Source organism: Nerophis lumbriciformis, linkage group LG01, assembly GCF_033978685.3.
Source record: "Nerophis lumbriciformis linkage group LG01, RoL_Nlum_v2.1, whole genome shotgun sequence".
In the NCBI taxonomy this organism is placed as follows: Eukaryota; Metazoa; Chordata; class Actinopteri; order Syngnathiformes; family Syngnathidae; genus Nerophis; species Nerophis lumbriciformis.
The window spans coordinates 76,328,400-76,354,572 of record NC_084548.2 but is presented as its reverse complement, the minus strand read 5'-3'; the positions used below and the strand labels follow the sequence as shown (position 1 = coordinate 76,354,572).

The 26,173-nt window shown below is 36.2% G+C and overlaps 1 protein-coding gene across 3 annotated transcripts in view; it reads right to left on the bottom strand.

The window, feature by feature from the left end:
* Nucleotides 1-2,681: 2,681 nt before the first annotated feature.
* Nucleotides 2,682-26,173, bottom strand: part of LOC133573042 (uncharacterized) — a 68,898-nt gene continuing 45,406 nt past the window's right edge. The window contains exons 12-23 of one of the 3 annotated variants that reach the window (XM_061926023.1): nucleotides 19,419-19,463; nucleotides 17,552-17,631; nucleotides 17,379-17,491; nucleotides 17,108-17,291; nucleotides 12,995-13,079; nucleotides 12,779-12,924; nucleotides 12,623-12,713; nucleotides 9,832-9,980; nucleotides 9,668-9,753; nucleotides 8,533-8,620; nucleotides 6,801-6,925; nucleotides 2,682-3,570 (exon numbers count right to left, since the gene is read on the bottom strand). In XM_061926023.1, coding sequence (XP_061782007.1) covers nucleotides 3,384-3,570; nucleotides 6,801-6,925; nucleotides 8,533-8,620; nucleotides 9,668-9,753; nucleotides 9,832-9,980; nucleotides 12,623-12,713; nucleotides 12,779-12,924; nucleotides 12,995-13,079; nucleotides 17,108-17,291; nucleotides 17,379-17,491; nucleotides 17,552-17,631; nucleotides 19,419-19,463 — 1,379 coding nt within the window. In that variant the 3' untranslated portion in view covers nucleotides 2,682-3,383. Of the gene's footprint in view, nucleotides 3,571-6,800; nucleotides 6,926-8,532; nucleotides 8,621-9,667; nucleotides 9,754-9,831; nucleotides 9,981-12,622; nucleotides 12,714-12,778; nucleotides 12,925-12,994; nucleotides 13,080-17,107; nucleotides 17,292-17,378; nucleotides 17,492-17,551; nucleotides 17,632-19,418; nucleotides 19,464-26,173 lie in introns of those variants that run through there. The other 2 variants (XM_061926024.1, XR_009810736.1) reach the window with 2 other exon arrangements.

Sequence of the window (26,173 nt, the reverse complement as noted above, 5' to 3'; positions counted from 1 at the left end):
AATGTATTTGATAAAAGCCAACAGCAAGAATAGACATTTGAAAGGCAATTTAAAATAAATGAAGAATAGTGAACAACAGGCTGAATAAGTGTACGTTATATGAGGCATAAATAACCAACTGGTATGTTAACGTAACATATTATGGTAAGAGTCATTCAAATAACTATAACATATAGAACATGCTATACAATCTGTCACTCCTAATCGCTAAATCCCATGAAATCTTATACGTCTAGTCTCTTACGTCAATGACATCAATAATATGATTTGATATTTTACGCTAATGTGTTCATCATTTCACACATAAGTCGCTCCTGAGTATAAGTCGCACCCAAACTATGAAAAAAACTGCCACTTATAGTCCGAAAAATACGGTATATTGTGTGTACATACACCAGCGTTTCTCAAAGTGTGGGGCGCGCCCCACTGGTGGGGAATAGAGACATGACAGGTGGGGCGCGAGGAACGGGAGGAAATTTCACTTTAAATTTTATTTTTTAATTATTATATTCTTAGATTATTTTTTTACTATGCTTTCATTTTCTATACACACTGTAAATCAATTTGTGATTCTGTCTGTGAAATCCGCTATATAAATAAATGGAAATTACCGGTACTTATTTTTATTATTGAACTTGATGCAAGTTATAACACTTTTGTTTTATTTATTATTGAACTTGATGCAAGTTATAACACATTTTTTGACTTATTATTGAACTTGATGCAAGTTATAACACTTTTTTTGACTTATTATTGAACTTGATGCAAGTTATTTGATGTATTATTGAACTTGATGCAAGTTATAACACTTTTATTTGATTTATTATTGAACTTGATGCAAGTTATAACACTTTTTTCTTATTATTGAACTTGATGCAAGTTATAACACTTTTGTTTTATTTATTATTGAACTTGATGCAAGTTATAACACTTTTTTTGATTTATTATTGAACTTGATGCAAGTTATTTGATTTATTATTGAACTTGATGCAAGTTATAACACTTTAATTTGATTTATTATTGAACTTGATGCAAGTTATAACACTTTTTTTTTTATTGAACTTGATGCAAGTTATAACACTTTTGTTTTATTTATTATTGAACTTGATGCAAGTTATAACACTTTTTTTGACTTATTATTGAACTTGATGCAAGTTATTTGATGTATTATTGAACTTGATGCAAGTTATAACACTTTTATTTGATTTATTATTGAACTTGATGCAAGTTATAACACTTTTTTCTTATTATTGAACTTGATGCAAGTTATAACACTTTTGTTTTATTTATTATTGAACTTGATGCAAGTTATAACACTTTTTTTGACTTATTATTGAACTTGATGCAAGTTATTTGATGTATTATTGAACTTGATGCAAGTTATAACACTTTAATTTGATTTATTATTGAACTTGATGCAAGTTATAACACTTTTTTTTTATTATTGAACTTGATGCAAGTTATAACACTTTTGTTTTATTTATTATTGAACTTGATGCAAGTTATAACACTTTTTTTGACTTATTATTGAACTTGATGCAAGTTATTTGATGTATTATTGAACTTGATGCAAGTTATAACACTTTTATTTGATTTATTATTGAACTTGATGCAAGTTATAACACTTTTTTCTTATTATTGAACTTGATGCAAGTTATAACACTTTTGTTTTATTTATTATTGAACTTGATGCAAGTTATAACACTTTTGTTTTATTTATTATTGAACTTGATGCAAGTTATTTGATGTATTATTGAACTTGATGCAAGTTATAACACTTTAATTTGATTTATTATTGAACTTGATGCAAGTTATAACACTTTTTTTTTATTATTGAACTTGATGCAAGTTATAACACTTTTGTTTTATTTATTATTGAACTTGATGCAAGTTATAACACTTTTTTTGATTTATTATTGAACTTGATGCAAGTTATTTGATTTATTATTGAACTTGATGCAAGTTATAACACTTTTTGATTTATTATTGAACTTGATGCAAGTTATAACACTTTTTTGATTTATTATTGAACTTGATGCAAGTTATAACACTTTTTTAAATTTATTATTGAACTTGATGCAAGTTAAAACACTTTTTTTGATTTATTATTGAACTTGATGCAAGTTATAACAGTTTTTTTTATTTAATATTGAACGTGATGCAAGTTATAACACTTTTTTTGATTTATTATTGAACTTGATGCAAGTTATAATACTTTTGTTTTATTTATTATTGAACTTGATGGAAGTTATTTTATTTATTATTGAACTTGATGCAAGTTATACCACAGCTGCACAGTTATTTTATTTATTATTGAACTTAATGTTATTTTATGTTATTGAGTTTGAATGTATACAACTTGATGTTCAATAAATTTGAAAATGTTAAAGCTTGGCATTAGCGCTCTGTTGGGGCGATGGGGGCAGGTGGGGCTTGAAAACTCCCCCTTGTCCAAAGTGGGGGATGACAAAAAAAGTTTGAGAACCAATGACATACACACACATACAGCATATTATAGTATTGTTGTATACAAAACAATATATAAGAAAGTATTTTCCGCCTCATTCCTCCAATAATAGCTGTTTCTGTGTGTCTTGTTCCAGAAATGCAGTTGCAAAACAAATAAAACAAATGTGTTAAAACTGGGGGGGGGGGGAGGTTAAAAACACAGAACACTGACGTCCAATCAAATATTTTATTGTGTAAAAAGTGTGACTTTGCGTCACCAATAAACAAAAGTTGAAGTAGCAGCGGTTATTGTGTACAGTATGCTCGTCTCAACACTCGTAATACCACTTGGTTCCTCAGGAGGCAGCAGCGAGTCAAAGTTGTGCAAAACTTGGACAAAAAAAATGACCATAAAACATGATTTGTTTTTCCCTGAGTGTGAAAAAATAAAAATGTAAGAAAGACCTGAAAATGATGTTCATTACTCTTAATGCTTTGTGACATTTTTCCTCAACTGAAAATCCAAAGCTGCAGACAATACAAACATGCACAGAATATATATGTTAAAATGAGTTGATAATCAACCTGTCACATTAGTGGATGTATCTCATGACCTGTACACATTTGGAGTGGGAATATTCTCTTTCAAGCTGATACAGGTGTGGATACCTGCTTCTTCAGATACCACGACCGATAACTTATTTGTATCTATTTTGTTCTAAATGTAGTTTGTGCACACCTTTCTTGGCTTGGAGGCAGCGTCTTTAGCAGCAGGCCTCAAAACACGCTCTGGTTTTTGCTGATAAAGTTTGATATTGTTTTGTTTTATATTGGATGAGAGAAAAGGAGCGCTTGATTTGCTCACCCCAACAACCCACATTATGGGTCATCCTGCCTCATTGGAGCGTATTTGAGAATGTAAGATAAAAGGTGTTCTACCTGAGCTGCAGGGGAGGAGGGGAGTGGCACGGGTGGGTGAGCTCCTCGCAGGCAAAGTAGTCCTTGAGCGGGGCAAAGAGGTGGCGGATGACGGGCACACACCAGGCCTTGCCCAGCACCTTCTGCCTCTGCTGGCGGTTCATGTTCCTCACGTCCGTGTAATGCTTGGGGAAGCCGAAGATCCTGGTCAGGATGAGACAGAAGAGAAAACTGTTCAAGTGGAATATTGACTGCACACTTTGCAAAAGCTTTCATGACAGTTTGACCCTGGAACAGACTATTCCTACCTGCGGAATGAATGAGCCGAGCACCGCCCACTCACTGACACGTACCTACCTTAGTCGCGGCTACGCTACCTTTTCACTAACTTCTTCCTAGCAGGATTTGGTGAGCTAAAATGCCAGGGACTTGTGATGTTTTATGCTTATTTGTCTTCCATAACAATAATAATAATAACAATAATAATTAGCTTTATTGTCTCCCAGGAGAAATTTGTCTTGGACATCAAGACACAGTAGTTTTACATACATACATACCTACGTACATACGTACATATATATACATACATACATATAAATACATATATACATATATACATACATACATACATACATACAGACATACATACGGTACATACATACATACATATATATATATATACATACACACATACATACATACATACATACATACATACATACATACATAATACATACCGTATTTTCCGCACTATAAGGCGCACCGGATTATTAGCCGCACCTTCTATGAATTACATATTTCATAATTTTGTCCACCAATAAGCCGCCCCGGACTATAAGCCGCGCCTACGCTGCGCTAAAGTGAATGTCAAAAAAACAGTCAGATAGTTCAGTCAAACTTTAATAATATATTGAAAACCAGCGTTCTAACAACTCTGTCCCAAAATGTACGCAAATGTGCAATCACAAACATAGTAAAATTCAAAATGGTGTAGAGCAATAAATAGCAACATAATGTTGCTCGAACGTTAATGTCACAACACACAAAATAAACATAGCGCTCACCTTCTGAAGTTATTCTTCATTCGTAAATCCTTCGAATTCTTCGTCTTCGGTGTCCGAATTGAAAAGTTGCGCAAGCGTGGTATCCAAAATGGCCGGTTCCGTCTCGTAGAAGTCATCGGGAGTCAGTGTCGCTGTTGTTCTGTGAATCCTGCCTTCCGGAAAGCTCGGACCACAGTTGTGACCGAAATATCTGCCCAGGCATTTACGATCCACTGGCAGATGTTGGCGTATGTCGACCGGCGCTGTCTGCCCGTCTTAGTGAAGGTGTGTTCGCCTTCGGAGCTGTGTGAAAAAAGCCACCCGGCCTCTTCGTGTAAACTTCCCTTAACCACTCGCTCATCTTTTCTTCATCCATCCATCCCTTCGAGTTAGCTTTTATGATGACGCCGGCTGGAAAGGTCTCTTTTGGCAAGGTCTTCCTTTTGAATATCACCATGGGTGGAAGTTTCTGGCCATTAGCATGGCAAGCTAGAACCACAGTGAAGGATGACTTCTCATTCCCTGTGGTGCGAATATTCACCGTACGTGCTCCCGTTCCACAGTGCGGTTCACAGGAATATCAGTTGCTGTGAAATAGTAATCCGTGTGCGGATGGAGAGATTGCGTCTTTTTATGAACCGGATCCTTGTCGCGTAGTAGGAGCCATTTTGTGGTCTTTACAGATGTAAACAGGAAATGAAACGTACGGTGATATCCGCGCGTTTTTTCTTCTTCTTCCGGGGGCGGGTGAAGCGCTTCCTGTTCTATGGGGGCGGGTGAAGCGCTTCCTGTTCTATGGGGGCGGGTGCTTTCCTTGGCGGTTGCTTGCGTAGAAGAAGAAGCGCTTCCTGTTCTACCGGGAAAAAAGATGGCGGCTGTTTACCGAAGTTGCGAGACCGAAACTTTATGAAAATGAATCGTAATAAAGCGCACCGGGTTATAAGGCGCACTGTCAGCTTTTGAGAAAAATTGTGGTTTTTAGGTGCGCCTTATAGTGCGGAAAATACGGTACATACAGTACATAAATACATACATACATACAGTACATACATACATACATACGGTACATACATACATACGGTACATACATACATACATACATACATACGGTACATACATACATACATACGGTACATACATACATACATACATACATACATACATACGGTACATATATATACAGACATATGGTACATAAATACATAAATACAGACATACGGTACATACATACATACGGTACATACATACATATATACATATATCTATATATACATACATACGGTATATACATACATACCGGTACATATATACATACATACATACATACATACATACATATGGTATATACATACATACATACATATATACATACGGTACATACATACATACATACATACGCTACATACATACATACATACATACATACGGTACATACATATGGTACATAAATACATAAATACAGACATACGGTACATACGGTACATACATACATACATACATACATATATACATATATCCATATATACATACATACATACATACATACATACATACATACATACATATATACATACATACATACGGTACATACATACATACATACATACATATATTCATACATACATACGGTACATACATACATACATATAATGTATGTATGTGTTTAACAATCCGGTAGTTGACGTATGGTTGCACTTAGTTGTTCCTACTTAGTCCACACAAACATAAGTTTTGATTAGACACTTGAGGTGCGTGTTTGAGGGCCACTCAGAGAAGATGAAGATTCTGGCGGGAACTCTCATTCAACCCTTTTTCCATTACGCATGCACCTCCTGGTACCCTAGCACCTCCAAAACCCTCAAATCTAGACTCCAAACATCCCAGAACAAGCTAGTCAGATTACTTCTAGACCTCCACCCCAGATCCCACCTCACTCCTACCCACTTCTCCAAAGTGGGCTGGCTCAGGGTGGAGGACAGAGTCAAACAACTTGCACTGAGCCTGGTCTATAAAATCCGCTACACCTGGCCAGTTCCTTATCTGTTTTGAAGTAGCAGCTGCATTTCTTTCTGGGCGGGAGGGGCTGTTTTCTCTCTACATAAGATGACTCTTTCTGTTTGGATTTAGACCTGGCCTGCTGATGCTATTGTGGCGTTGTAAGGGCTGGTCTCCTAAAGCTTCAGTAAAACTTGACCAAGTACCATTCTGTCCCTGGGGTCCTTCTTACTCAACATATATGTCATCCAGAAGAATTTGGGATTGATCAGTGTGTTTTATTCCCAAGGGAGGACTGACTGGTCTCGCGCAACAACACGCATACACACACAGACACACACACACACACACACACACACACACACACGCACACACACACAGAGACACACGTCTTACTTTTCAAGCTCGGTGATCCACAAGTTGTCCTCTTTGCCATTACAGAGGACAGGAAGTAGAGAGACGTTTTTTTTGCCTTGCTTCAGAGAGTTTGGGTTGGTTGTGATAGTTCTCACTTTGGTGACCTGGAACCAACAAAGAGCTTATTATTATATTATTTACACCTTCAAGTAGGAGAGTCCAGGCTGAAAATAACACAAATATATTGTTTTTCATGACCTATGTACTAGTATTGTATGTCTGGGTGGGCGTTCTGCTTTGGAAATCATTTGTACCTCTTTTAGAGATCACATTTAGTTCTCCTTAAAACCTTCACATGTTGCACAATGAGATGTAAGCACGGGAACCTTCACATGTTGCACAATGAGATGTAAGCATGGGAACCTTCACATGTTGCACAGTGAGATGTAAGCATGGGAACCTTCACATGTTGCACAATGAGATGTAAGCACGGGAACCTTCACATGTTGCACAATGAGATGTAAGCATGGGAACCTTCACATGTTGCACAATGAGATGTAAGCACGGGAACCTTCACATGTTGCACAATGAGATGTAAGCACGGGAACCTTCACATGTTGCACAATGAGATGTAAGCATGGGAACCTTCACATGTTGCACAATGAGATGTAAGCACGGGAACCTTCACATGTTGCACAATGAGATGTAAGCACGGGAACCTTCACATGTTGCACAGTGAGATGTAAGCATGGGAACCTTCACATGTTGCACAGTGAGATGTAAGCATGGGATAAAGTGTAAAATATATCATTACAGTTTCTATTAGCAGTTCTGTAATTTACAGTAGTAACAGCATTTCATGATTAATAACACACAAATGAACATTCTTGACAAATGAATAAACACAACATGTGATCAGTACTTGTTCCACCCTAATAAGAGTTATAAGCCTTTAACTGTCTTACACTGTTAGCTATAAGCTAACTAGCAAAACAGTGACAAGCACACATAACTGACTGTTAGTGACATTGATTGCGACCCACGTTATAACCTGACACTTATAGAGTTTATGTGTGGACTCTTTAGTGGCTGAGTCTAGTGAGGACGTCTCAGTAAAGGTTTGGGAACTGAGAAGACACATTTTTGAAGTGGAATTCTTTCCCATTCTTGCTTGATGTACAGCTTAAGTTGTTCAACAGTCTCCCTTCTCATATTTTAGCCTTCACACATTTACAATGTCTGGACTACAGGCAGGCCAGTCTAGTACCCGCACTCTTTTACTATGAAGCCACGCTGTTGTAACACCTGGCTTGGCATCGTCTTGCTGAAATAAGCAGGGGCGTCCATGATAACAACATATGTTGCTCCAAAAGCTGTATGTACCTTTCAGCATTAATGGTGCCTTCACAGATGTGTAAGTTACCCATGTCTTGGGCACTAATACACCCCCATACCATCACACATGCTGCCTTTTACACTTTCACCCTAGAACAGTCCGGATGGTTCTTGTCCTCTTTGGTCCAACTTCACTGCTTTTGGGCTTTGTCTTTTGAGGGCTACTTTCTCGAGTACCTCTGGTCAGTTTTGAATCATGTGAAGTCTAGCGTCAGGTTGTCCATGTGGAGCCCTGGCCTACCTCTTGTAATAAAGGGGATATGTTCCTGTCTAAAGCATGAACCAGCGCACAGGTGCCAGACTTGTGGGCCCAGGCACGGTACGACTGGTCCGGTGTGAGTACGGCCTGAGACTCAGGAGTAGAGGACTCACTCACCCTGGCTTCTCTGCCGATCTCCAAACAGTCCTGGAGATTCAACTTGTCACTTTGGGAGGCTGTGATGGGTCTGGAGGAGACAAGGACACTTTAACAGAACAGCCTACAAGAGTCAGCAAGATGGAGAAGCCAAACAAAGTACCGTATTTTACGCACTATAAGGCGCACCTAAAAACCACAAATTTTCTCAAAAGCTGACAGTGCGCCTTATAACCCGGTGCGCTTTATATATGGATTAATATTAAGATTCATTTTCATAAAGTTTCGGTCTCGCAACTTCGGTAAACAGCCGCCATCTTTTTTCCCGGTAGAACAGGAAGCGCTTCTTCTTCTACGCAAGCAACCGCCAAGGTAAGCACCCGCCCCCATAGAACAGGAAGCGCTTCTTCTTCTACTGTAAGCAACCACCCGCCCGCGTAGAAGAAGAAAAAGCGCGCGGATATTACCGTACCGGTACGTTTCATTTCCTTTGTGTGTTTACATCTGTAAAGACCACAAAATGGCTCCTACTAAGCGTCAGGGATCCGCTTCATGAAAAGACGCAATCTCTCCATCCGCACACGGATTACTATTTCACAGCAACTGATATTCCTGTGAACCGCACTGTGGATACAACGGGAGCACGTACGGTGAATATTCGCACCACAGGGAATGAGAAGTCATCCTTCACTGTGGTTCTAGCTTGCCATGCTAATGGCCAGAAACTTCCACCCATGGTGATATTCAAAAGGAAGACCTTGCCAAAAGAGACCTTTCCAGCCGGCGTCATCATAAAAGCTAACTCGAAGGGATGGATGAAGAAAAGATGAGCGAGTGGTTAAGGTAAGTTTAAGTTTACGCGAAGAGGCCGGGTGGCTTTTTTCACGCAGCTCTGTCCATGTTGATATACGACTCCATGCGCGCCCACATCACGCTGGTTTTTAATATATTATTAAAGTTTGACTGACCTATCTGACTGTTTTTTTGACATTCCTTTAGCGCAGTTAGATGCGGCTTACAACACCAGGCGGCTTATAGGTGGACAAAGTTTTGAAATATGCCGTTCATTGAAGGCGCGGCTTATAACCCAGGGCGCTTTATGGTGCGGAAAATACGGTAAGCAGCACACATCTAAGGAGTAAGTAAGTGGACTCACCTGCTCATCCCTGGAATGTTCCCCCAGAAGTAACGAGCTCGGTGGGCCGGGCTGACTTTGACGGCGTCCACCAGGACTGGGTTGCACTGTCGAAGGAGAACCCAAGCGTGAGAATGAAGGAGAGACAACGTAAACAAAGAAACACCAAAAAAGGCCAGAAGAACCTCGAGGAAGCGGCAGATGTTGACTTTGTCGTGAGTGTTCATGAAGACTACGTTCTCAAACAGCCAGAAGAACGGCCTGGAGTCTTTCTCCTTGGGCTTCAGCATCTGCAGGACGCGGTAGAAGTCAAAGAAGAGCCTTCCGGAACCCTCTGGAGGAGAGAAGGGTTTGTTAGCACTTTTATCGCGCTCCAAAATGAATGAAGCCCACAGGACTGGAGGTATTAAGGTCACATTTTGCTACAATTGATCATCTGTTGACCACCAACAGAACCAACAAGGATGTGGCGGCCACCTTCTTTAATCTTCTGTCTACTTCATTACAAAGTGACTGGAGCTTTGTCCAAAACTACTTTGGACACACCTGGATTAAAACAAACCCTGATGACAATGCAATATGAAGTACAAATGATACAACATTGACTATTAAGTGTATGGGAAAGTTAGATTCCTTAACGTTTTGTAACCAATCAGAAATATCAAGCAGCTAAAATGCTGACATGGGGAAGTATGGAGATATATTACCCATCATTAAGGCTGCAGCTAACGATTATTATTCTATCGATTAATCTATAGATTATTTTTTTCGATTAATCGGTTAATCTACCGTATATATTATTTTTTTCGATTAATCTATAGATTATTTTTGCTTTTACCGATTATTTTTTTATTTGAAATGAAGATGAAAAAATAAATTTAGGCCAGTTTTTTCAAAAGGTATGACTTATTTACAAAAAAAAAAGTATGGCCACTCAGTCAACATTGACAACAACATGACAAAATATTCTGTAACAATGTAAACATTTAAAACTTTTAACATTTAACAAAATTAAAAGTAGCTTATTTGCTTTTTAATGTGCAAATATAAAAGTAAACATCCAGTGCAAATCTTAATATTCTGCAATAGTATAAGCATTTCTAAAGTAAAAGTATTGCTTATTTTGCTTTAAAATGTGCAAAAATAAAGATAAACATCCAATACAAAAAAGTGCAAAACGAAATATTCTGTAACAGTGTAAACATTTCAACAAAAGTAAAAGTATTGCTTATTTTGCTTAATAACACAACAATGATAGTATGATTAAAGTGAAAGTGAATTGTTGGTTTGTACATAGTATATGTAACTGTTAATGTTGTAAAAGGTATTTGCACAACTAATTAACGTTAGCGTTAAAGAGGAGCGCGTCTTTGTAAACACTGAACAGGCACGCCAAACGCGCCTCTCAGAGCGAAACGGTGTTTTAGTTTATGAATTTACAACGCAGATACAAATGACACATTCATGTTTTTGTGTAATGATGACAACGTATACTCACGCGGACCATTGACTAGTTGATGGTGATGGCAAGAACGCTGTCGGGTGTTTTCTTTTCAAATGTTCCTTCATAGCCGTTGTGCTGCTATGATAGGCCATTTCCGCTCGACAGAGTGTGCATACAACAACTGTCAAGTGTTTGGCTTTTTTCGCTGTGCTTATCCCACACTTGAAGGGATGTACCAATGCTGAATGTGGCTTCTGGATTTCACTCAAAAGACCAGACCGGAGTTACTTTTTACTTTTATTTTCCTTTAGTTTGCAACAGTTTTTCCAACGAAGAAACAGCTTCTTTTTTCTTCTTTAGTCTTTTTAGCAGTCTTTAGCAGTGTTAGTAGACTTTAGTTTCTTTAGCTGTCATTAGCTGTCTTTAGTAGCCTTTAGCTTCTTTAGTAGGTGAAAAACCTTTAAGGACAAAACACCACAAGATTAACATGCTGTAAAAAATCAATCAATTATCAATCCCATAATTTACAATTATTAATTAGGCTATCAAACTCTTAACCATTAAACAAGTGCAAGAAAATGGACACATCTTTTCCCTTTAAGTTAAAACAGATTTTAAATAAATTGTCTCAACATAAATGCAGCAAGATACATATAAAATACATTTAAACCCAGAAACACAATAGATAAATGCAGCAGAAAACCCAATATGCAAATAAATTAATACCTAACCAATTAACCACCTATTTAGATACATATTTAAAATCCATATTCAATATAAATATATTATTAATTTAGCAGTGCAACACTCGATCTTAAACGCTGTCTACTGGTAGAAAAATGCCCCTTTTTCTATGCCCTCACCAGCAGTCAATGATCCAACACAGTTAAATCCAACACTTTAAGTTGAGCGACTTCACCCTCCTGATGAAGCAAACTGCTCCAACATTTATCAAACTAAGCAAAGAATATCAACACTAAACAACAGTTACATAACACACTGTGTGTATTTAGCCTCCAGACTAAGCACGCTACATGCACACAACTTTTTATGCGTCGACGCATAAAAACGGCGTCGACGTATTTACGTAACCGATGACGTCGTTTCAGCCTTACCCATCATGCATTGCAAAGGATGTAGATATGTGTCATTGTAAATGATGTATAATGTATTTGTTCATGTCCACAAAGTTGAATAAGTGTGTTACGTATGACCTTGTGTTGACTTTGTTTGGTTACATGTCATTGACACCTGGAGTGGAAAAAGTTGGGTCATAAATGGTGAAGCCCACTAATAGCACACGCTATTTGGATCTTAGCACATTGAAGTGGAAGTGCACCAATTGAGAGCCTTCCTTTGGGACAAAGAGGACATCTTGAAGAAACAAAACATCCATTTTCTACCGCTTATTCCCTTCGGGGTCGCTGGAGCCTATCTCAGCTACAATCGGGCGGAAGGCGGGGTAGACCCCGGACAAGTGGCCACCTCATCGCAGACAAACAAAACATATAGAGTGCCAATCAATCACCAACCGTAGATTCCTTTGCGGATGGGGTTGACGATGGAGAGGTCGTTGCAGGGGCTTCCACCAATCAGCAGGTCAAAGGGACCCCACTCCTGGATCTAGAAGTGAAAAGTGATGAAGTCAGTCCTTCAACACCACTTCATGGCGTGCGGGAGCTTCTTACCAGCTCCTTGGAGATGTTGCGGGTGTCTCCAACTTGGTTGATCTTCCCCTCGTGGTTGACCAGCGTGACCGCCAGGGAGTCCTCACAAATCTCGGAGGCCACGTAAGTCTGGATTTTAAAGCCCAGGTCCTTCAACACCAGGTAGCCTGCAGGGTGACCACGGACTTGAAGCCAAAGCCCCCGACAATACACGCTGCTATTTGTGTGCGGGCTGACCTGTGGCGATGCCGTCAAACAGCGAGAGGACTCTGATGGGTCTGCGCTGGCTGGCGGGGATGGAGGGGTAGACACGGTGGGGCTCCTAGACAAGGAGGGCAGAGGTCAAGATGGAAACCGAAGTCAGCCGCGTGGTACAAACAGATGGTGTCATGGCGTGACGGGTAGAGCGGCCGTGCCAGAAACCTCAGGGTCTGGCTGCTGCCAGATCATTATTAAGAAAAAACGACCGACAGGAAGGCGAGAAGCACTTTTTATATCAACAGAACCTCGCGTTGTACCTGCTGTTTCCTACTGACTTACATCATAATGGCAGCTACACTTAATACTACATCTTAAACAATGACTAGGTCATGTCAGGCGGGACAGATTGAAAAGCTTAAGGGGCCCCATGTGGCCCCCGGCCCTTCATTTGTCCAGGTCTGATCCAAAGGGATGAACGAGGAGTTGCTTTTAGGATCTTTTCTAGAATGGTTTACCATGAAGTTGTCTACATGCATATCATGTATTTCATATACTGTATATGTTTGTATACTTTATTACTATGATATTATATATAGAGGGTACTTTATTACTATGATATTATATATAGAGGGTACTTTATTACTATGATATTATATATAGAGGGTACTTTATTACTATGATATTATATACAGCGGGTACTTTATTACTATGATATTATATATAGAGGGTACTTTATTAGTATGATATTATATATAGAGGGTACTTTATTACTATGATATTATATATAGAGGGTACTTTATTAGTATGATATTATATATAGAGGGTACTTTATTACTATGATATTATATATAGAGGGTACTTTATTAGTATGATATTATATATAGAGGGTACTATATTACTATGATATTATATACAGCGTGTACTTTATTACTATGATATTATATACAGAGGGTACTTTATTACTATGATATTATATACAGCAGGTATTTTATTACTATGATATTATATATAGAGGGTACTTTATTACTATGATAGTATATATAGAGGGTACTTTATTACTATGATATTATACATAGAGGGTACTTTATTACTATGATATTATATATAGAGGGTACTTTATTACTATGATATTATATACAGAGGGTACTTTATTACTATGATATTATATATAGAGGGTACTTTATTACTATGATATTATATACAGCGGGTACTTTATTACTATGATATTATATACAGAGGGTACTTTATTACTATGATATTATATATAGAGGGTACTTTATTACTATGATATTATATACAGCGGGTACTTTATTAGTATGATATTATATATAGAGGGTACTTTATTACTATGATATTATATATAAAGGGTACTTTATCACTATGATATTATATATAGAGGGTACTTTATTACTATGATATTATATATAGAGGGTACTTTATTACTATGATATTATATATAGAGGGTACTTTATTACTATGATATTATACATAGAGGGTACTTTATTACTATGATATTATATATAGAGGGTACTTTATTACTATGATATTATATACAGAGGGTACTTTATTACTATGATATTATATATAGAGGGTACTTTATTACTATGATATTATATATAGAGGGTACTTTATTACTATGATATTATATATAGAGGGTACTTTATTACTATGATATTATATATAGAGGGTACTTTATTACTATGATATTATATATAGAGGGTACTTTATTACTATGATATTATATACAGCGGGTACTTTATTACTATGATATTATATATAGAGGGTACTTTATTAGTATGATATTATATATAGAGGGTACTTTATTACTATGATATTATATATAGAGGGTACTTTATTAGTATGATATTATATATAGAGGGTACTTTATTACTATGATATTATATATAGAGGGTACTTTATTAGTATGATATTATATATAGAGGGTACTATATTACTATGATATTATATACAGCGTGTACTTTATTACTATGATATTATATACAGAGGGTACTTTATTACTATGATATTATATATAGAGGGTACTTTATTACTATGATATTATATATAAAGGGTACTTTATTACTATGATATTATATACAGCGGGTACTTTATTAGTATGATATTATATATAGAGGGTACTTTATTACTATGATATTATATATAGAGGGTACTTTATTACTATGATATTATATATAGAGGGTACTTTATTACTATGATATTATATATAGAGGGTACTTTATTACTCTGATATTATATACAGAGGGTACTTTATTACTATATTATATATAAAAGGTACTTTATTACTATGATATTATATATAGAGGGTACATTATTACTATGATGTATATAGAGGGTACTTTATTACTATGATATTATATATAGAGGGTACTTTATTACTATGATATTATATATAGAGGGTACTTTATTACTATGATATTATATATAGAGGGTACTTTATTACTATGATATTATATATAAAAGGTACTTTATAACTATGATATTATATATAAAAGGTACTTTATTACTATGATATTATATATAGAGGGTACTTTATTACTATGATATTATATATAAAGGGTACTTTATTAATATGATATTATATATAAAGGGTACTTTATTACTATGATATTATATATAGAGGGTACTTTATTACTATGATATTATATATAGAGGGTACTTTATTACTATGATATTATATATAGAGGGTACTTTATTACTATGATATTATATATAGAGGGTACTTTATTACTATGATATTATATATAGAGGGTACTTTATTACTATGATATTATATATAGAGGGTACTTTATTACTATGATATTATATATAGAGGGTACTTTATTACTATGATATTATATACAGCGGGTACTTTATTACTATGATATTATACATAGAGGGTACTTTATTACTATGATATTATATATAGAGGGTACTTTATTACTATGATATTATATATAGAGGGTACTTTATTACTATGATATTATATATAGAGGGTACTTTATTACTATGATATTATATATAGAGGGTACTTTATTGCTATGATATTATATATAGAGGGTACTTTATTACTATGATATTATATATAGAGGGTACTTTATTACTATGATATTATATATAGAGGGTACTTTATTACTATGATATTATATATAGAGGGTACTTTATTACTATGATATTATATACAGAGGGTACTTTATTAATATGATATTATATATAGAGGGTACTTTATTACTATGATATTATATATAGAGGGTACTTTATTACTATGATATTATATACAGCGGGTACTTTATTACTATGATATTATATATAGAGGGTACTTTATTACTATGATATTATATATAGAGGGTACTTTATTACTATGATATTATATATAGAGGGTACTTTATTACTATGATATTATATATAGAGTGTACTTTATTACTATGATATTATATACAGAGGGTACTTTATTACTATGATATTATATACAACAGGTACTTTATTACTATGATATTATATATAGAGGGTACTTTATTACTATGATATTATATACAGCGGGTACTTTATTACTATGATATTATATACAGAGGGTACTTTATTACTATGATATTATATACAGCAGGTACTTTATTACTATATTATATACAGCAGGTACTTTATTAGTATTATATTATATATAGAGGGACCTATAGCTATTCTAGTGCTATTTTATTTTTTGATGAGCTATGTCTGTTTTTATTATCATTGCTTATTTATTTCCCTATGATACTGTACTGACACTTTGACTTATTTTCTACAATTTTCCATTTTGTCTATTGTTTGTGCACTTTCAGTGTTGTAGATTGATTGATGACGTCACAGCCGTGACCATATAAGGGCATCACTTCCTGCACCCTGACCAAGACATCTTCCAGAATGCTCTGTGTTTGCTAGTTTGTATCAAAATGATTAGAAGGACACCAGTGTTGCTGTTTCTTGAAGATCATAACCAGAAGATTTCAGGAAATGTCATAAACGGGAAAAGGAACCGGTGATTAGATATTTGTGGATGATCCGGATCACCGCCTGGATTCAGGATCTTCTTAAATTATTCTTTCCTATTAAGAAGTGTTGCTTCTTCTAGTTGTCAGTGTTATATGTCTGCTGCTTTAAAAGAAAGTGCTGACTCACAAACTCCATGGCGCTGTTGTTGACAAAGTACTGCTGAACTTGAATGCTCCAGTCCTCCCTGGGAATGAGGGCCCGGTGGGCCTGGTGGTCCTGGCACAGGTAGCAGATCCAGGGGTCCACGTCTTTGAGCGAGTCGAAGGTGCCTCCCCCTACCAGGACGTTGAGACAGTCTCCACAGTAGGACCTGGGAGAAGAGCAGCAGATGTATCAGCGTGGTATCAAGTAGACGTATCAAGTAGACGTATCAAGTAGACGTATTAAGTAGACGCACCTGCAGCAGCCGTCGTTGCCACACAGGATGACCTCCATGCCGTAGCAGCAGATGGTGCAGTAGGACTGGTAGCCGTCCTCGTCGTAGCGATACAAGGTCTCTGTGAAGTTGTCCTGCACACCAGAGTTGACTTGCTACAGCTGCTGGCTCAGACACAAGCCAGGCTTCCTTACCTTGCACGTCAAGCAGAGACCTCCTTTGAACAGAGGATGGACCATGTCCACCTTCTCCTCGCCACAGCACAGACAGAAACCTGCACACACCAACAACACAACTCACATCCAATCTGAGGAAACCTGCAGACACCAACAACACAACTCACACCCAATCTGAGGAAACCTGCACACACCAACAACACAACTCACATCCAATCTGAGGAAACCTGCACACACCAACAACACAACTCACATCCAATCCTGCACAACCCTGTCTCCACACAGCCTTTAGTTGTACTACATACTAGCTTTGTTTTACTACATACTAGCTTTTTTTTTACGGTACTATATTCTAGCTTTGTTTTACTACATTCTAGCTTTGTTTTACTACATACTAGCTTTTTTTTTACGGTACTATATTCTAGCTTTGTTTTACTACATTCTAGCTTTGTTTTACTACATACTAGCTTTGTTCTAATATATACTAGCTTTGTTTTTCTACATACTAGCTTTGTTTTACTACATACTAGCTTTGTTTTACTATATACTAGCTTTGTTTTACTATATACTAGCTTTGTTTTACTATATACTAGCTTTGTTTTACTATATACTAGCTTTGTTTTACTATATACTAGCTTTGTTTTACTACTTCCTAGCTTTGTTTTACTACATACTAGCTTTGTTTTACTACTTCCTAGCTTTGTTTTACTATATACTAGCTTTGTTTTACTACATACTAGCTTTGTTTTACTACATACTAGCTTTGTTTTACTATATACTAGCTTTGTTTTACTACATACTAGCTTTGTTTTACTACATACTAGCTTTGTTTTACTACATACTAGCTTTGTTTTACTACATACTAGCTTTGTTTTACTATATACTAGCTTTGTTTTACTACATACTAGCTTTGTTTTACTATATACTAGCTTTGTTTTACTACATACTAGCTTTGTTTTACTACATACTAGCTTTGTTTTACTACATACTAGCTTTGTTTTACTACATACTAGCTTTGTTTTACTACATACTAGCTTTGTTTTACTACATACTAGCTTTGTTTTACTATATACTAGCTTTGTTTTACTACATACTAGGTTGGTTTTACTACATACTAGCTTTGTTTTACTACATACTAGCTTTGTTTTACTACATACTAGCTTTGTTTTACTATATACTAGCTTTGTTTTACTACATACTAGCTTTGTTTTACTACATACTAGCTTTGTTTTACTATATACTAGCTTTGTTTTACTACATACTAGCTTTGTTTTACTACATACTAGGTTTGTTTTACTATATACTAGCTTTGTTTTACTACATACTAGCTTTGTTTTACTATATACTAGCTTTGTTTTACTACATACTAGCTTTGTTTTACTACATACTAGGTTTGTTTTACTACATACTAGCTTTGTTTTACTACATACTAGCTTTGTTTTACTATATACTAGCTATGTTTTACTACATACTAGCTTTGTTTTACTACATTCTAGCTTTGTTTTACTATATACTAGCTTTGTTTTACTACATACTAGCTTTGTTTTACTACATACTAGCTTTGTTTTACTATATACTAGCTTTGTTTTACTATATACTAGCTTTGTTTTACTATATACTAGCTTTGTTTTATGCGTACATTCTCCCTTTTCTGTCCACACACTGTGTCTGCTTGTAAGTACTCTGTGTGTGTGCGCTGCCATACATGCTCCTCTGCTCCTAAAACCAGCAATGTCACCAAGTGATGACGCACCGTCATGCCCGTTAAAAAAAAAGGGTTGGGGAACCGGTACTTTTTAGAGGCGGTATAGTACAGAATATGATTCATTAGTATGACGGTACTATACTAGTACCAGTATACCATACAACTCTACAACATACTAACCTTCGATGTCCAGGTTTTCGTCCACGATTCTCCTAATGGTTTCCTCTGCACACACACACAAAAACCCAGTCATGAACTACATCAGTGACTAATAATACAAACAGTCATGAACTACATCAGTGACTAATAATACAAACAGTCATGAACTACATCAGTGACTAATAATACAAACAGTCATGAACTACATCAGTGACTAATAATACAAACAGTCATGAACTACATCAGTGACTAATAATACAAACAGTCATGAACTACATCAGTGACTAATAATACAAACAGTCATGAACTACATCAGTGACTAATAATACAAACAGTCATGAACTACATCAGTGACTAATAATACAAACAGTCATGAACTACATCAGTGACTAATGATACAAACAGTCATGAACTACATCAGTGACTAATAATTCAAACAGTCATGAACTACATCAGTGACTAATAATACAAACAGTCATGAACTACATCAGTGACTAACAATACAAACAGTCATGAACTACATCAGTGACTAATAATACAAACAGTCATGAACTACATCAGTGACTAATAATACAAACAGTCATGAACTACATCAGTGACTAACAATACAAACAGTCATGAACTACATCAGTGACTAATGATACAAACAGTCATGAACTACATCAGTGACTAATAATTCAAACAGTCATGAACTACATCAGTGACTAATAATACAAACAGTCATGAACTACATCAGTGACTAACAATACAAACAGTCATGAACTACATCAGTGACTAATAATACAAACAGTCATGAACTACATCAGTGACTAATAATACAAACAGTCATGAACTACATCAGTGACTAATAATACAAACAGTCATGAACTACATCAGTGACTAACAATACAAACAGTCATGAACTACATCAGTGACTAATAATACAAACAGTCATGAACTACATCAGTGACTAACAATACAAACAGTCATGAACTACATCAGTGACTAATAATACAAACAGTCATGAACTACATCAGTGACTAACAATACAAACAGTCATGAACTACATCAGTAACTAATAATACAAACAGTCATGAACTACATCAGTGACTAATAATACAAACAGTCATGAACTACATCAGTGACTAATAATACAAACAGTCATGAACTACATCAGTGACTAATAATACAAACAGTCATGAACTACATCAGTGACTAATAATACAAACAGTCATGAACTACATCAGTGACTAATAATACAAACAGTCATGAACTACATCAGTGACTAATAATACAAACAGTCATGAACTACATCAGTGACTAATAATACAAACAGTCATGAACTACATCAGTGACTAATAATACAAACAGTCATGAACTACATCAGTGACTAATAATACAAACAGTCATGAACTACATCAGTGACTAATAATACAAACAGTCATGAACTACATCAGTGACTAATGATACAAACAGTCATGAACTACATCAGTGACTAATAATACAAACAGTCATGAACTACATCAGTGACTAATAATACAAACAGTCATGAACTACATCAGTGACTAATAATACAAACAGTCATGAACTACATCAGTGACTAATAATACAAACAGTCATGAACTACATCAGTGACTAATAATACAAACAGTCATGAACTACATCAGTGACTAATAATACAAACAGTCATGAACTACATCAGTGACTAATGATACAAACAGTCATGAACTACATCAGTGACTAATAATTCAAACAGTCATGAACTACATCAGTGACTAATAATACAAACAGTCATGAACTACATCAGTGACTAACAATACAAACAGTCATGAACTACATCAGTGACTAATAATACAAACAGTCATGAACTACATCAGTGACTAATAATACAAACAGTCATGAACTACATCAGTGACTAACAATACAAACAGTCATGAACTACATCAGTGACTAATGATACAAACAGTCATGAACTACATCAGTGACTAATAATTCAAACAGTCATGAACTACATCAGTGACTAATAATACAAACAGTCATGAACTACATCAGTGACTAACAATACAAACAGTCATGAACTACATCAGTGACTAATAATACAAACAGTCATGAACTACATCAGTGACTAATAATACAAACAGTCATGAACTACATCAGTGACTAACAATACAAACAGTCATGAACTACATCAGTGACTAATAATACAAACAGTCATGAACTACATCAGTGACTAATAATACAAACAGTCATGAACTACATCAGTGACTAATAATACAAACAGTCATGAACTACATCAGTGACTAATAATACAAACAGTCATGAACTACATCAGTGACTAACAATACAAACAGTCATGAACTACATCAGTGACTAATAATACAAACAGTCATGAACTACATCAGTGACTAACAATACAAACAGTCATGAACTACATCAGTGACTAATAATACAAACAGTCATGAACTACATCAGTGACTAACAATACAAACAGTCATGAACTACATCAGTGACTAATAATACAAACAGTCATGAACTACATCAGTGACTAATAATACAAACAGTCATGAACTACATCAGTGACTAATAATACAAACAGTCATGAACTACATCAGTGACTAATAATACAAACAGTCATGAACTACATCAGTGACTAATAATACAAACAGTCATGAACTACATCAGTGACTAATAATACAAACAGTCATGAACTACATCAGTGACTAATAATACAAACAGTCATGAACTACATCAGTGACTAATAATACAAACAGTCATGAACTACATCAGTGACTAATAATACAAACAGTCATGAACTACATCAGTGACTAATAATACAAACAGTCATGAACTACATCAGTGACTAATAATACAAACAGTCATGAACTACATCAGTGACTAATGATACAAACAGTCATGAACTACATCAGTGACTAATAATACAAACAGTCATGAACTACATCAGTGACTAATAATACAAACAGTCATGAACTACATCAGTGACTAATAATACAAACAGTCATGAACTACATCAGTGACTAACAATACAAACAGTCATGAACTACATCAGTGACTAATAATACAAACAGTCATGAACTACATCAGTGACTAACAATACAAACAGTCATGAACTACATCAGTGACTAATAATACAAACAGTCATGAACTACATCAGTGACTAACAATACAAACAGTCATGAACTACATCAGTGACTAATAATACAAACAGTCATGAACTACATCAGTGACTAATAATACAAACAGTCATGAACTACATCAGTGACTAATAATACAAACAGTCATGAACTACATCAGTGACTAATAATACAAACAGTCATGAACTACATCAGTGACTAATAATACAAACAGTCATGAACTACATCAGTGACTAATAATACAAACAGTCATGAACTACATCAGTGACTAATAATACAAACAGTCATGAACTACATCAGTGACTAATAATACAAACAGTCATGAACTACATCAGTGACTAATAATACAAACAGTCATGAACTACATCAGTGACTAATAATACAAACAGTCATGAACTACATCAGTGACTAATAATACAAACAGTCATGAACTACATCAGTGACTAATAATACAAACAGTCATGAACTACATCAGTGACTAATAATACAAACAGTCATGAACTACATCAGTGACTAATGATACAAACAGTCATGAACTACATCAGTGACTAATAATTCAAACAGTCATGAACTACATCAGTGACTAATAATACAAACAGTCATGAACTACATCAGTGACTAACAATACAAACAGTCATGAACTACATCAGTGACTAATAATACAAACAGTCATGAACTACATCAGTGACTAATAATACAAACAGTCATGAACTACATCAGTGACTAATAATACAAACAGTCATGAACTACATCAGTGACTAATAATACAAACAGTCATGAACTACATCAGTGACTAATAATACAAACAGTCATGAACTACATCAGTGACTAATAATACAAACAGTCATGAACTACATCAGTGACTAATAATACAAACAGTCATGAACTACATCAGTGACTAATGATACAAACAGTCATGAACTACATCAGTGACTAATAATTCAAACAGTCATGAACTACATCAGTGACTAATAATACAAACAGTCATGAACTACATCAGTGACTAACAATACAAACAGTCATGAACTACATCAGTGACTAATAATACAAACAGTCATGAACTACATCAGTGACTAATAATACAAACAGTCATGAACTACATCAGTGACTAATAATACAAACAGTCATGAACTACATCAGTGACTAACAATACAAACAGTCATGAACTACATCAGTGACTAATAATACAAACAGTCATGAACTACATCAGTGACTAATAATACAAACAGTCATGAACTACATCAGTGACTAACAATACAAACAGTCATGAACTACATCAGTGACTAATAATACAAACAGTCATGAACTACATCAGTGACTAATAATTCAAACAGTCATGAACTACATCAGTGACTAATAATACAAACAGTCATGAACTACATCAGTGACTAACAATACAAACAGTCATGAACTACATCAGTGACTAATAATACAAACAGTCATGAACTACATCAGTGACTAATAATACAAACAGTCATGAACTACATCAGTGACTAATAATACAAACAGTCATGAACTACATCAGTGACTAATAATACAAACAGTCATGAACTACATCAGTGACTAACAATACAAACAGTCATGAACTACATCAGTGACTAATGATACAAACAGTCATGAACTACATCAGTGACTAATAATACAAACAGTCATGAACTACATCAGTGACTAATAATACAAACAGTCATGAACTACATCAGTGACTAATAGAGTTTGGGAACAACAGCAACTCAGCCACCAAGTGGTAGGTCACGTAAACTGACAGAGAGGTCAGCATAGTGCAAAGACGTTCTGCACAGTCACTTGCTACAGAGCTCCAAACTACATGTGACCTTCCAATTAGCCCACGTGCAGTACGCAGAGAGCCTCATGGAATGGGTTTCCATGGCCGAGCAGCTGCATCTAAGCCATACATCACCAAGTGCAATGCAAAGTGTCTGATGCAGTGGTGTAAAGCACGTGGAGTTGGCCCCTTAGTTCCAGTGAAAGGAACTTTGAATGCTCCAGGACACCAAAACATTCTGGAAAATTCCATGCTCCCAACCTTGTGGGAACAGTTTGGAGCGGGCCCCTTCCTCTTCCAACATGACTGTGCACCAGTGCACAAAGCAAGGTCCATAAAGACATGGATGACAGAGTCTGGTGTGGATGGACTTGACTGGCCTGCACAGAGTCCTGACAGAACACCTTTGGAATGAATTAGAACGGAGACTGAGAGCCAGTTGCTACAGAGCTCCAAACTTCATCTGAACCTTCCAATTAGCCCACGTACGGTACGCAGAGAGCTTCATGGAATAGGTTTCCATGGCCGAGCAGCTGCGTCTAAGCCATGCATCACCAAGTCCAATGCAAAGCACGTCGCCACTGGACTCTAGAGCAGTGGACACGCCTTCTCTGGACTGATGAATCACACTTTTCCACCTAGCAATCTGATGGACCAGTCCGGGTTTGGAGGTTGCCAGGAGAACGCTACATTTCGGACCGCATTGTGCCCAGTGTGAAATTTGGTGGAGGAGGAATTATGGTGTGGGGTTGGGCTTAGTGAAAGGAACTTTGAATGCCCCAGGATAGCAAAACATTTTGGACAATTCCCATGGGATGGCACTTCAAGTTCATACGTCAGTAAAGGCAGGTGGCCAAATACTTTTGGCAATGTAGTGACCTTCAAATAATGATTTTTAACCTTCAACATTGTTGGATGACTGCTGTAAGAACATGTCATCAAGCTGCTATAGTGCTGCTCTGAAGGAATTAGGAGTTTTAATGTTGGCTTTTGTGATGTAAACATTGCATCTTGGACCTGGGATGAAATGTAGTCCCAGGTCTACATGAACTACCGTATTTTCCGCACCTAAAAACCACAAATTTTCTCAAAAGCTGACAGTGCGCCTCATAACCCGGTGCGCTTTATATATGGATAAATATTAAGATTCATTTTCATAAAGTTTCGGTCTCGCAACTTCGGTAAACAGCCGCCATCTTTTTTCCCGGTAGAACAGGAAGCGCTTCTTTTTCTACGCAAGCAACCGCCAAGGTAAGCACCCGCCCCCATAGAACAGGAAGCGCTTCTTCTTCTACTGTAAGCAACCACCCGCCCGCGTAGAAGAAGAAAAAGCGCGCGGATATTACCGTTTCATTACCTTTGTGTGTTTACATCTGTAAAGACCACAAAATGGCTCCTACTAAGCGTCAGGGATCCGGTTCATGAAAAGACGCAATCTCTCCATCCGCATACGGATTACTATTTCACAGCAACTGATATTCCTGTGAACCGCACTGTGGATACAACGGGAGCACGTACGGTGAATATTCGCACCACAGGGAATGAGAAGTCATCCTTCACTGTGGTTCTAGCTTGCCATGCTAATGGCCAGAAACTTCCACCCATGGTGATATTCAAAAGGAAGACCTTGCCAAAAGAGACCTTTCCAGCCGGCGTCATCATAAAAGCTAACTCGAAGGGATGGATGAAGAAAAGATGAGCGAGTGGTTAAGGTAAGTTTAAGTTTACGCGAAGAGGCCGGGTGGCTTTTTTCACGCAGCTCTGTCCATGTTGATATACGACTCCATGCGCGCCCACATCACGCTGGTTTTTAATATATTATTAAAGTTTGACTGACCTATCTGACTGTTTTTTTGACATTC